Below are 13,340 nucleotides of genomic sequence, written 5' to 3'. Positions count from 1 at the left end.
GTCTGGAGAGAATGACCACAAACACTCCATTTGCAGGTTGTGTGTACCACCATGTATTCTGAATTTCACATTCAACCTTTAAAGTTCACTTACCATCAGTTCCTTCCTACTTCACTTACAAGTACTGTTCAAGGCCAGAAGGCACATATGAGGGAAGAAGACTGACTAGGGAATCTTTCTTATAGCATTAGTTTTTGCCAACGTGTTACATTTTTGTTTTAGCAAATGGCGGAGTATAGAAACTAATTCAGCGTCCATATAAAATACAGTTAGTCTTGTGGGAGGAATCATCCTCAATCAATGGTCAGTTATCATTTTGCTCCATGAGTTCCCCCCACCCCATATGATACAATGTCCTTCTCTGTGCTGTCTTGTTCTCGATACAAATGTAATGTATCAGGAGAGGAGTTTGCTCTTGTAGGTATCTGCAAGCTGCTTCTGCCGTTCTGTCTCTCAGAATGTTCCGGGAGGCTCTGCCATCTTGGACCTGACTGCTGTTGAGCTATTTCCCAAACAGGACATGGCGAGGAGGTAAAATTCAAAGATTTGGAAAGGTAGGTCTCTTGAAGACCTTCCTCTGGCAGGCACCTATTTGACAGCACTTCTTTTTCTTTGGAGTTTCGCCATTTCATCCTTCGATTTTGAAACCAGATTTTGACCTGTTGGTGGGGTAATTCGACACTATTATTGTTGGTTTCTTAAGATAATTCCATCTACCATATGCACCTTAATAATATAATAACAACTCTGGGCGGCTTCCAACAAAATATTAAAATACCATAATACATCAAACGTTAAAAGCTTCCCTAAAGAGGGCTGCCTTCAGATGTCTTCTAAAAGTCTGGTAGTTGTTGTTCTCTTTGACATCTGATGGGAGGCGTTCCACAGGGCGGGTGCCACTACCGAGAAGGCCCTCTGCCTGGTTCCCTGTAACTTGGCTTCTTGCAGTGAGGGAACCACCAGAAGGCCCTCGGCGCTGGACCTCAATGTCCAGATAGAACGATGGGGGTAGAGACGCTCCTTCAGATATACTGGATCGAGGCCTTAAGTTTTTCATTCCCCTCTCTGAGCCTAACCAAAAGCCACCCTTACGAACCAAGATGAACTCTACTTTAGGAGGTTAACAAAACCCTGTTATCCTTCTGCTCAAACAAGGAACAGAGCAGAGGCACTGGCAGAGGAATGGGAGTGTGGAGGGAGTGGCCCGCCCCCTGGCACCACTATTCCGGTAGGGTGCCATTGTGGCGGCCCCCTCAGACACACACTGCGCACACACCCCGGGACATGCTATGCCCTTGCGGAAGGCTGCCATGCCCCTGGGGGCACCAGCCACGCCCACGCCTGCTCTCCGCCCCCAGTAGCAGAGCAATGCAGCTTCGCCACTGAGCAGAGGTTCAGAACACAGCTGACGAGGTACCAAACCTCTCTGTTACCTGTGACTCTTTGAGACCCAGATTGAGGGCCAGTTTCTTCCTGTCTGTTTTGCTGATGTATTTCTGCTTCTGGAACATTTTCTCCAAAGCTTTTCTTTGATCTTCAGAAAAAACAGCTCTTCTTAAAATGCCTCTCCGGGGTTGGGAATCCTGGGTTAGAAGAGGCAAAACACTTTCCTGTCCTGCAGCAAGAAAAACGGAGCAGCACACATTAGTGTCATTGATCCAGTGAGCCAGATTTTGGGGGTGGGGTGGGGAAATCCTGCATATAACTTGGCAGGCTGATTTCAAAGAGTTCCCATACCGCTATGTTTCAGAGATGCTGTTGCAGCACAATAAACTGCTGCAGATAAAGCCCATGCAACATATCTGTCCTTAAATATTACATCTCATTCTACAGCAATTGAATCCAGATGTTCTATGTGGAAAGGAGATGCTCTGCCATTCAGTTACATCCCTTTCCTAAGTGTGTGTGATCAGAATGCTGGCCAAGTAAAGATATTTGAATTAGGCCACAGTCTTCTAGAAAACTCTGGATAACTCACAAGATTCCTATAATCTCTGATTGGTTCAGATTAGTTCGGATAAACCGAACATCTAACCTGTTTTAACAGGAGGTATAGAGCTAACCACCACAATAAAATAAAATAAAACCACAAGTTTAAATCAGATCTTACATTCTGAGCTATGTCCTCATTGTGATAAAGAACTTTATGGATTCCCACCCCTCACCCCCGATCTACTGTAGGCAGAAGAATAAGCTCACCTATAGATCACAACGGTTTTGTCAGGACAAATCAGCTGCAACAAGCCTGCAGGCCTGTGCAGCTGAACTCCACCCTTGAAGGATGTAATACCATGTTGACACAAACGCTAATATGGTACCAAATACTTTGGGGGGGGGAGCTTCTCCTTTGCATTCTAGTATATGGTGATAAATGTCTCCTTAATCTGTGGAACAATCTTCATTTGCCTTTGTGGCAGAGACCACCTTGAAGGAGCGAGTAAAGGCTTTCGTCATGGTTTCCATTTTTTCCATTGCAATTCAATACGCTCTAGTTAAATGGACAATTAATAGGTCACTTCCAAAATAGTAGTGTATCAGTCCTGGTTAATAAACAATTGCCGCAGTTGATAATGGGCCCAGTGTATTCAGTAGGTCCCTGTATGCGCTCGGCTCAGCTCACTAAATCCCTTTTCAGGTAGACAGGGTTATATGGGAAGATGAGCTAGAATGAGTCTATAAAAGTCAGTTTCATTCACTGCTTTATTTTTCAGTCAAGTGCTTTAAATGGTGTCCAGAAATCCTCGTGGAATGTGAGACAGGAGAAAAGATCTGCGCACAGAACCCCGCTTTATGGCCACACAAAAGGGCAAGTGACCCCTGGCCCGGCCCTTTCAGCCCAAAATGGTTCCTAAAGTTCATCGGCACAGTGAAAAATGGTGGTGAGGTCGCGTGTGGATGAGTAAAGTGAAAGTGGCAATTGGTCACGGCGCTGTTGCCCATTGTGAGGTAGCTGGGCCCATGTAAAACGCTCTGTGGGAAAGTGTCAGCTCCCTAAAGAGAGGCTCTGAAACTTGCAGCTCATTAAACTGGCAGCATTTACTGCCTCACTTGTCAAGAATCATTCGACTTAGCAACTGGCCTCCTGAAACATTCATAAAGAAGCCTCTTCTACCATCGCCCCCCCTCCAACCACCTAGGCAGCCGCCTCCTAGAAATCTGTCACTAGCACAAGGAGATCCTTCCAGCAGCCATATCTTCCAGCGTGGATTTAGATTATTGCTTGGGGTCTTCCCGTAGGCATCGGAATGTTGAACTGGATTTATCTAGCTTATTTGATTTATTTTCAATATTCAAGGGCAGCTTTCCACCATCGGCGGTGACAAAGCAGTTTACAGAGCGATCAGTAAAATAATCCATCAATCAAAACAGAGAAGTGTTCAAAACAAACAGAAAGCGCACCAGCCTCATAAAAAGTCAAAGCATAACTGACTTTAAAATGACAAGGGAAGGTCTTTGTCAAGTACCTTGGAAGTTCAACAGGAAGAGGGTCTTTCTGATCATATCCAAGAGGGATTGCCAAAGAATCAGACCCACAGTACTGATAGCAGTGCTATTCTTCTAGAAAAAGAGGTGCCGGAACTCACTCTCCCTTGTTCTGTTATAATGGCAGTGGTGTCCACCTGAGAGGTGCTGGAACTGAGTTCTGGCAAGCTCCAATTGAAAAAATAGGACTTTGGACTAGAGCCAGCAGGGCTCTGATGTTATTATTTCACTGTATTCATTCTTTCTGAGAGCATTTGACCCCAGTTTCGCTTCCTTCAGATATTCCAGTTACCATCAACAATAATTTCTGTTGTTGTTGTGAGGATGGAAGCTTTTGGGTTCCTAACATCTGCAACCTAAACAGATGTGTCAAGAAAGGGGATCCTACCTAAATCTACTGTACTAGCCTACCTAAATCTACTGGACTAGCGTAGGTGGCGCTGTCATCTAAACCACTGAGCTTCTTGGGATTGCCGATCGGAAGGTCAATGGTTCGAATCCCTCTGATGGGGTGAGCTCCTGCTGCTCTGCCCCAGCTTCTGCCAACCTAGCAGTTTGAAAGTGCACCAGTGCAAGTAGATAAATAGGTACCGCTTCAGCGGGAAGGTAAACAACGTTTCTGTGTGCTCTGGTTTCCATCACGGAAACCATTCCATTGCACCAGAAGCAATTTAGTCCTGCTGGCCACATGACCCGGAAAGCTATCTGTGGACAAATGGCGGCTCCCTCAGCCTGAAAGCGAGATGAGTGCCACAACCCCATAGTCGCCTTTGACTGGACTTAACCATCGAGGAGTCCTTTACCTTTACCTTTTTACCTTGCGGGATCTAAATCTACTGGACTAGCCTGAAAATTATGTCATCAAAGTGGTATAAAATGAATTAAACTCATAGAAAATATCTCTTCAGATAAAAGACTTGGGCGGGGCGGAATAGTACGATCAAGTTTTTTTGCAGTTACCATGTGGAAATAGTTTCAGAAAAACTGTGGGCCATGTTCACACCATACATTTGATACCACTTCAAATAGTCATGGCATTCCTCAAATAATTTTGGGAGTTGTAGTTTGCTAAAGGTGCTTGGAGTTTTAGGAGACCCCCCTCCCCCGCCCAGCTATTCCCAAAATTGTTTAATAATTAACCCCTTTCACAGGGAGCTCTAGGAACACTACCTACCTAGAAGCACATATCTAAAGCACTGGAAATGCTTAACAAAAACAGCAAAATCTGAATAGCTTTGAAATAGGGATGGGATTCAATCAAATGAGTGAAACAAACTCTTATACTGAGCAAATAACCATTTACTCCACCTCCACCCTATTATCTGCTGATACATGCTATTTCAGGAATCCTAACAGTACAAGCAGTCATGGTAATGATGACGATGTTAATTTGGTGTGATATTTCTTCTAAATTTCTCTGCTACCTTTGTGATCTGTAATTTGTAATTTTGTATACACATCTGTTTGTGTGTTTTCATATTTGACCAAACGGAAAGAAAACTTTTTAAAAAGGTATTATGCATACATTTTCAAGTCCTACCAACTTTAATAAGGAGATTTATCCATATGTAGAACTCTTCCACTGATAACTGTGGGACTTATAAATCTTTGGCGTTATAATACCCCAAGTTTAAAATGTGGAAAGGATGTCTCTTTTCAAAAACAGAATCCTTATGTTTCCTAAGAGTTAGGTTTTGGCTTGTTTGTTTGTTTTTTTAATAATAAAAAAAAGACTGGCATTTTGTTTTTGCATTTCCCATTTACGAATGACCATTGATTCAGGCCTTGAAAGCAAATTGTGGATCTTTTCCCAATTCTCTGAAAGCCAGATGCCTCCCTTGGTTGGCACTTTCTCTCAATGGGGTTTAAAATCTCTCACAATTACTCAGTGTACTGAAGTCTGATAAATCTTTGGAACCCTTCTGAATGGAATTGCTGTGATTTTTACAGAGGCATGAGCTCTTTGCCATTGCATCACCAATTAGGGGTTTTTTTTCCCCTCTTCCCAGCGCACATTAAATCCTGCTGCTTTGGTTTACAGAATAACTCAAGCATTACTGATGAAGCATAAAAACTTACTTGGAAAAGCAGTGGGAGACGCAGGGTGTTGACAGGACCCACCGCAGCACGTCGAATAAACTGGCGGGGCTCTCAAGAAAAAGGGCTTCAGAAGAGCTGCAAACACAGGGTTGAGTCCAATGAATGTTGCTGGCATTCACAACACTTTTAAGTATAGATAATGCTACAATAGAAATCTATTAAAGCCAATTAGCGTTTCGCCATTACTTTCTCGGTAAAAAGTGGATTCCGTCAGGCATCCACTGTGACGGGAGCAGCGTTTTTTTCTGCCTAAATGCAAACACAGAGAAATGATAAGCCATCTCCTTGTGCAACAAACTTCATCAAAATCCGTTTCATCTCATTAATTGCTTAAAAATATAACCAGATGAACCCTCCATGCACATTTATTTGCTGGCAGTTATTTGGTCAATCGTACACTTGCTTAGGTTAAGTTCCGTGATTCATTAATGCTTCTAACTTCTGGAAACACTGGCTGACATTATCTCCAGTTTGATAACTAATTTTGCAGAATAGCCAAGCAACGGCTGTTTTAAGCCGCCGTGCTATTTACTCTGAATAATTTTGGTGGCTCTAAAATGCCAGCATTGTAGGTTAGCAAATGTGTTGCTCCAACCACACACAGGTTGTTTGAATACCCACTGAGCGCATTTTAAATCTCAACCCTAATACAGAACGCCTAGAAACAATAGTTTGCTCCAATGAAAGGGGCTATTTGCATGCCAGTCGTTTGTGCAGTGTGACTTGCCACGTGGATCAGGAAATGTTCTCCATGGCACTGCAAAGTGCAACCCTTTCTTGGACCATTGCCCTACCTGCACGGCAAGCCGTTGCATGCTAATGGCTCACTGCAGACAGATTGAAGGGGTCTCTGCTCAGCTGCTTCACAGGCACCAGCCCAGAAATCTCACTGCGTTTCCCTTCATCTGACTCCCAAAATAAGGATGCTTTAGGATGAGGCACCAAATAGTTGGAATGGATTGCAGGAGCACAAGTGGTGCTTCCTTGCCTCTTCCAAATACCCTCCCCCACTGTATTCACCACATTTCAAAGGCAGTTTGAGCTCCAGTGTGGGAAGGCAGCTGACAAGATATTTGCCAAGAGTGACTTCTCTGAGTTGTGCTGCTTTGAGTTCCCATTTTGGTCCTCTTCCCTTTGCCACACATGTAGAAGCCACTCAGGAAGATGCCTGTTACCAATGTAATGATCAGCATAATGGAATTATGGCTGACTGTGTTGGCAGTAAATAAATACTCCAGCAGTTGTTTAAAGCTAAATTTCCATAGAAGAAATAACATTGGTGCGTGCACCTGGAATAAAAAGTTAGGGCACATAGTGAAGGTAAACCAGGGCAGATAACTTTATTAGCCATTATTTGCATGAGATCTCCAGCATGAATTATCAGCAAGCAGGAACCACCTTATGATCTCCTTTGGGAATCCTTAGGACAAACCTGGCCCTGCCTGCTTCTGCCACACCTTTCAGATGCTGAAGGAGGACTTCTTGAATCAATACTTTTCCCACCCACCCCAAGTGTCAAGACTCAGGACACTGAGGGCTCGTGCACATTTGCATTCGTCCCATGATTTCTACGTATGGGAATGAGATTATTTTATTTAATCCCACTGCTGCCCCTAGGACAAGTGTCAATCCGCAGAAAACCCGACTGATGTCTGTTCCAATACAGCACTAAATGGCAGGTTTTCCCAGGGAAAGAAAAACCTCTCAGACCTGTTTCTAGAAATCGTGAGACAAATGGAAATGCAGATTGTGGGGATGTTCAGGGTGGCAGGAGAGGATATATTGTTTATTAATATCCTTCCTAACTTGCGCTAGCAAGTTCCTTCATGTAGCAGAGTTACACTCCCCTTTCTTACATGCACAGCAGATAGCTGGTTGCAGGCTTGTGTAAGCCTCTCACTATTATACAATTCAGTCTGTCTAAGATTGAATTGTGCGTTTCTGGTAAATTCCCTTTAATCCCTCTTAAAAGAATAAAGATACGACAATCTTATTTAAAGTCAATAAAATAAGTTTACTCACATCAGTTCACAGTTGGATTCCTGAAGGCAGACTTAGTTACAAAGATATACATGTGGATCTACCCTATATGGGGAATAGTCCCAGTGCTTCTGATAGCTGAGAGCTAGCAGAGCACAACTAGCTAAAAAGCTGGTCCAACGAAGAAGGAAGGGGAAAAGAGAGAGAGTGCTGCCTGACTCGTCCTTTTGTTACCTGGACAGGTAAGGTCACACCCACCTCTAGTCACATGCAAGGAAGGATGCTCCAGCCCAGGAGGAACAGGAAGTTTCAACTGGATGGACCAACATCCCCTTGCATGTCCACTCTAGGAAAACAAGAAATGTTGTATTTGACTGCTTCCAGTGGATTACATCCCACACAGATGAGCCTTGAGCATAGGATAGAAAAGCTATTTGCCGCATGGTTCCTGGAACCTAGCCTGTGGGCAGAAAAAAGGAAGAGGACTTGTTGCCCTTTTGCCCTTTTTGCAAGGGTGACTCGTGCTGTGGCAGGGGAAGTGGTGAAAAGACTTCTCAAAGTGCTCACATTCTGACAAACCCCAGTCACAAAATACGCCTGGCACCTGGCTAATTTTGAAAGCTCGCCCTTAGTGCATACTTCCAGCAATCCGCAGAGTGGTTCCTTTCCCTGACCCAGGCCCTAAGATCTGGTTGGCAAGCCTAAAGACCCCTCCCCCTTTCATAATGATACTTCTGAGCATGATCTACATGCACTGCACTGATGCTGTGACCAATCTACTTCACTATGTGATGCCACCTTGTCTCAAACTCCCCTTCCGATAGGACCAGTGTAGAGCTGAAACAAGAAGAAGAGCAAGTCATTCTCCATCAATTTGTTCTGCGGGCAAAACCTTCCTCCTTGCAAATGAAACATCCCTTAAGCAATTGGTTGTTCCTGTACCACAGCCCCTGTATTGGGCAGGTGCCTGTCAAGCCAATCCAGGGAGGGCTGGCAAAATGGCAGTGCAAACTTCCATCTAGTCCTTTCTGGCCTTGCCCCCTGCCAGTGTGCGCATGGATGCAACACACCTCTGTGCGCTCAGCCTGATGTCCTGACTCCTTTTGGTGCAGATGCAATGCCATCCCTGACTTCATGCGTCTCGCATTAGCTTTAAGATGGTGGGAAGCCTGTAGCCTCAGAGGCATTCTTGGACTCCTATCACCAAATGGCCACATGTTTCCTCAACTTGCTCTATACAGATTCCAAAAGAGTAGACCCGGAGTTTGTGACCTGGATTCTAATCTCTTGGGTGGGGAGAGTTGTGGAAATCCTTTATGGAGTGAAGCTCCTTAATGGGGTAAAGAGTTAGAATGGATGGATTTAAATTCATTTAAGCAGGAGTTGGAGAACCTGTGGCCCTCCAGATGTTGGAGCTGGTCCACTGGAACAAGTGGGACACTATCTGAACCAACCACAGTCTGCCCTCATCCAGCCCCTGCCTGCCTGCCTGCCTTCTTACTTACAATGAGTCTAGGCCCTGGCAATCTGTGTCCTCCTCCTTAGTCTCAGCTCTTACCTGGTAAAACTCAACAGGGGGGAGAGCATTAACAAAACTAGAAGTAGTTGGCTCCACCCGTCGTTGACTCTGGCGCCATCTACTGTTGGCCTCCCTGCTTTCTTCGCTGCTTGCCTCCAGATATTGCTGAACTAGAAGTCCCATGATTCCTGACCACTGCCCATGCTGGCTGGTGTTGATGGGGATTCAACGGCCTGGAGGGCACTGTGTTCCCTACTCCTGATGCACTGAGTAAAGAAAGTCCACGGCCACTGAAAAGTATGCTATGCCCTGTGGAAAACCCAGGGTAAGACTTGGCAATGTTTAAAAAAACGCTCCCCCAAACTGCACCCACAAAGAGCCCATTCTGCTCTCATCTAATTGGCAGTCGGGCTCTCATGGAAGCCAATTGCTTGCAGGCTTGAGAACAGAAATAGATGAGAATCAACAACTAAGACAGGCTGCAAGTCCCATGACATTTATTATACAGCAGATCTGCCAAAAGCCATTTCGCAGTTCCAAGTGACTAAACCTGAAGTAGAGCATGCATTTCCACAGATGCTTCTGACAGGGCCTTTCGGCTTTCGCAAGCTTGAGAGTCTGTTCTTATTTAAACACACACACCAGTTCTCCAAGCGCCTCTACCAAAGGATGCTAAGGATTCAGTTGTTATCTATCACCACAACAGCCACCAAGTCTTTCTGGTGGGCACTTCAGAAAAGTTAAGCTCAGGAACAGGCAGAAGAAATTATGTTGGAACTGTCCCAGATAGACAGGTTTGTACTCGGACAGCTGCTTCCTGACATATCAGCTCTTAAAGTGGGCCTCTGAATACATTTATGAAATGTGGCCTGCCATGGAATGAGCTACCACTGGATTCCTTTCAGTGGAGGACAACTTCCACAGCAGAGTTGCAGGTCTAGGTGAAGCCCTCCAGGCTCTCTATGTTGCCATTATAATGGTGGCAGAGGGTCCCGCCGTACCTGCCTCCCAGCAGCGGTGGAGGGGGTGCTGCCCTTCCCCGCAGCAGTGGATGGTATGGCGATTTGTTGCACAGCCCTGCAACCCACTCATCTCCATGGCTAGGGTGATCTAGGTGACAAAACATCATGCCTGGTCTGGTCCCAAGAAACACAAACCAGCCGACTAGTGCAAGCACTTCTGTAGGGATGTGTTCATCCCAAATGAATAACCAGAGTCCTGAATACAGTCGTTGGTACCTCGGGTTAAAGACCTTAATTCATTCTGGAGGTCCGTTCTTAACCTGAAACTGTTCTTAACCTGAGATACCACTTTGGCTAATGGGGCCTCCAGCTGCCGCCACGCGATTTCTGTTCTCATCCTGAAGCAAAGTTCTTAACCCTAGGTACTATTTCTGGGTTAACGGAGTCTGTAACCTGAAGGGTCTGTAACCTGAGGTACCACTGTACTAGCTAGAGCAAGGGGAAACTAGAAGGGTCCATAAACTGGTTGATCCGCAGGGAAAGTTGCTGCTTACTGGTGGAAAGCAGGTGGCTCAGACAGGCCTGCTGCTCCCAAGTTGCATGGCATCCCAAAGAGATCACCCCACAAATACTAGGCATAATACACATTTAAACCCCAGTGCTCAGCACCAACGTATATGGAACAACTACCACCCCCTATTACTTACTCACGTTCGCCAATATTACTGAGCTTTTAAATATATTTGGGGGAGGGGGTGTGGTTATTGGCATAGTTATTTTATTGAAGCTACGTGAAATCGTTGGATTAAATAGCCCAAGGAAGTACACTGCTTTTTTAAAAAATACTTTTATTCTATCAAGCGGTGTATAAATTTTATGAAATCAATAAAACACAAATAGATCGATAGAGATCGATCTTCTAAGACGGAAGGGGGCAAAAAGAGACGATTAAGGCGGTGCGTTTCCGCGTCGTTTCAGAGCGCAGACATAACAAGTGCGAAGTCGAGAACCGGATCCGGTTCGGATCCAGGGAGCGGCTTTTCGCTCTTGCGCAGCTGACGCGGAGCGCGAGGCGGGGATCGGGAGCGCGAAAGCCGCTTGCACTTCGCGGAGAGCGAGCAAGCGGGACTGCGGATTCTGCGCCAGCAAGAAGCGAAAGTTCGAGTCCGGGCTTTGCGCTCCCGCGCGCCGCTTCCAGCCGCGGAGCCTGAAATGAGCAAGGGAGGAAGAAGCGCGTGGATCTGCAAAGATCGAGCAAGGGGATTCTGAGCAGCCGGGATCGCTTTAGGCGGAGAGCGGGTTGGGGAGCGGGGAAGCCTGCCTGGCTGCCTGCTCGCCTGCTGGCTTGGCTCACCTGTGGCTGCGGGCGCAAAGCTGCCTTCTCTGTCCGCCGTCGAGGCGCCTGGAGCGGGGAAGGGCCAGGGGCTGCTGATCTGGGCGGCGGCTGCCGGGCACAGCTTGAGCGGGACGGGCGCGGCGGGCAGGTCGGCAGGGCCCTGCTGCGGAGCCGGCCCGCCGCCGGCCCGCAGCAAGTTCTCGATCAGGAAACTTTTGCCGAAGTTGCCGAAGCCCGGCGGGGCGGGCAGGCTGAGCAGGCCGGCCGAGCTGCCGCAGGGCCAAGCCAAGGCTCCGGGAAGCATCGCCGGGGACGGGAGGCGGCAGGAGGGGGAGCCTGGCCCGGATCCGACGCCTTGACACACACACACCCCCGACTATCAGCCTCCTGCCGGGACCTCAGACGGGATCCGTAGAGGGGGCCGCGCGTGTCCCCATTCCACGCACCCACTTTCTAGTCCTTGGAGGGGGGTGGGCGTCCGAGAGAGGGGTGCTCCTTTCGTGCGCAATCGACGTGTCCCTCTAGCGCTCTGCGGAGATCCGACGCGGCGGACGAGAAGGTGTGTCCGGCCTCATTAATTACGTCCAGGAGACTTAAGGAGTGATGGACAAGGGCGACAAAGCAAGCGCGGATGGGGGCGAAGAGCTGGGCGGGGGCGCCCTCCGCCATTGGATGGGCATGGAGCCTCCTCGAAACCATTGGATCGCCGGGCCCCCCTTCTTGGCCGGCGCTGAAGGGGCTTCCCGGTTCCTTATGCGTGCCCCTGCAATCCTCACCCCTGGCAGAGAGGCTGTGTCCCCTTCCAGATATTGCCCAGATTGAGCCGGTGAGGAAAAGGGAACTGTGACTACTCCCTGATTGCTCTCACCCACTCTGGGCCCATCCACACCTTGGCTTAATGCGGATTGTGAACCCCATAGGCATGGGCGTAGCCAGGGTTTATCATGTAAGGGGGGCAGGCAGGAGTCAGGACACCAAAATGTCATCATTCTCAGCTTCAGCATGGAATAACTCAACAACAGTTGTTTTAAATTACGCTCAGAAAAACCTGTCAAAATCTATCTACAATTTCTACTTTTAGTTAAGCATTTTTATTTACTCACTTAATTTAGGGGGTGCAGCTGCTTCCCCATTGGCTACACCCATGCCTTTAGGGCTTCTTTAATGCCCACCTCCGTTTGCTAATGCCCCCCACTTTCTCTTCCCTGTATTCGGATTGTCTATGCAATCGGTGGCGCTCTCCCAGACAGATTGTCAAAGGGATCTCCGTCCGGATTTAGGGAGGGGAAAGTGTGGGACAGCCGGGGGGTGGGGGGCAAATGCCCTGTGGCTGAGCTGGGGTGTCTCGCAGAAGTGCGAGTGTATGCTCCAAGCTTATTGTGGGATGCACAATGGAGTCATCACATGTAAAAAGGTGTTGCACAAAAAAATACCTTTTATTGGGGAGAATTCTAGCAAATCTCTAAAGGGACAGTTCCATGGTCATTAAAAAAACACCACAAAACCCATCTGTTTATTAGTTCCTTCAGTTCCTTATTGAGTCTGCTTGTGGGGAAGCGATAACCAAATTCTGACTGTCTTCCAGGTTCCTCAGAGGACTTTCAAGTCCCTTATTCCAACATGGGCTATCACTGGTTCCCAATTTTGTTTTTATATATATATATATATATATATATATATATATATATATATATATATATATATATATATATATATATATATATTATTAGGTTTTCAAACATAAAATAGAAAATCACATATCAAACACACAAAATCCCTTCACCAAAGAAATAACAAACAGAAAAACAAATACAATTACACCAACAAACAATATAAAAGAAGAAAAAAGAAAAACACAACTGTTCATAACATTTTTTATATAACTAACTGGACTTCCTCACATCTCCCTTACCCTGCGTTCTCTATAATAAAAATACCAGCAAATTATTACCTTGTTTCA

At 46.5% G+C, this 13,340-nt stretch overlaps 1 protein-coding gene across 1 annotated transcript; it reads right to left on the bottom strand.

The window, feature by feature from the left end:
- Nucleotides 1–36: 36 nt before the first annotated feature.
- On the bottom strand, nt 37–12,984 carry DBX2 (developing brain homeobox 2). The gene is made up of 4 exons (XM_081211826.1): nt 11,399–12,984; nt 5,563–5,658; nt 1,434–1,615; nt 37–659 (listed from the first exon to the last, which is right to left on the bottom strand). Exons 1-4 carry the CDS (start codon nt 11,682–11,684, stop codon nt 312–314), a joined length of 912 nt encoding a protein of 303 aa, XP_081067952.1. The 5' UTR covers nt 11,685–12,984; the 3' UTR covers nt 37–311.
- Nucleotides 12,985–13,340: the final 356 nt, after the last annotated feature.

The sequence above is a fragment of the Podarcis bocagei genome, assembly GCF_964188305.1.
Source record: "Podarcis bocagei genome assembly, chromosome: 10".
NCBI classification, from domain to species: Eukaryota; Metazoa; Chordata; class Lepidosauria; order Squamata; family Lacertidae; genus Podarcis; species Podarcis bocagei.
This window is presented reverse-complemented; position numbering and strand designations above follow the sequence as displayed.

Coding starts and splice junctions, on each gene's coding strand:
- DBX2 (XM_081211826.1), bottom strand. CDS start 11,684: ATGCTTCCCGGAGCCTTGGCTTGGCCCTGCGGCAGCTCGGCCGGCCTG. Junction 1,616..5,562: donor GTCTCCCACTGCTTTTCCAA/GTAAGTTTTTAT, acceptor TTCTTGCTGCAG/GACAGGAAAGTGTTTTGCCT. Junction 660..1,433: donor TGGGTCTCAAAGAGTCACAG/GTAACAGAGAGG, acceptor CCCCACCAACAG/GTCAAAATCTGGTTTCAAAA.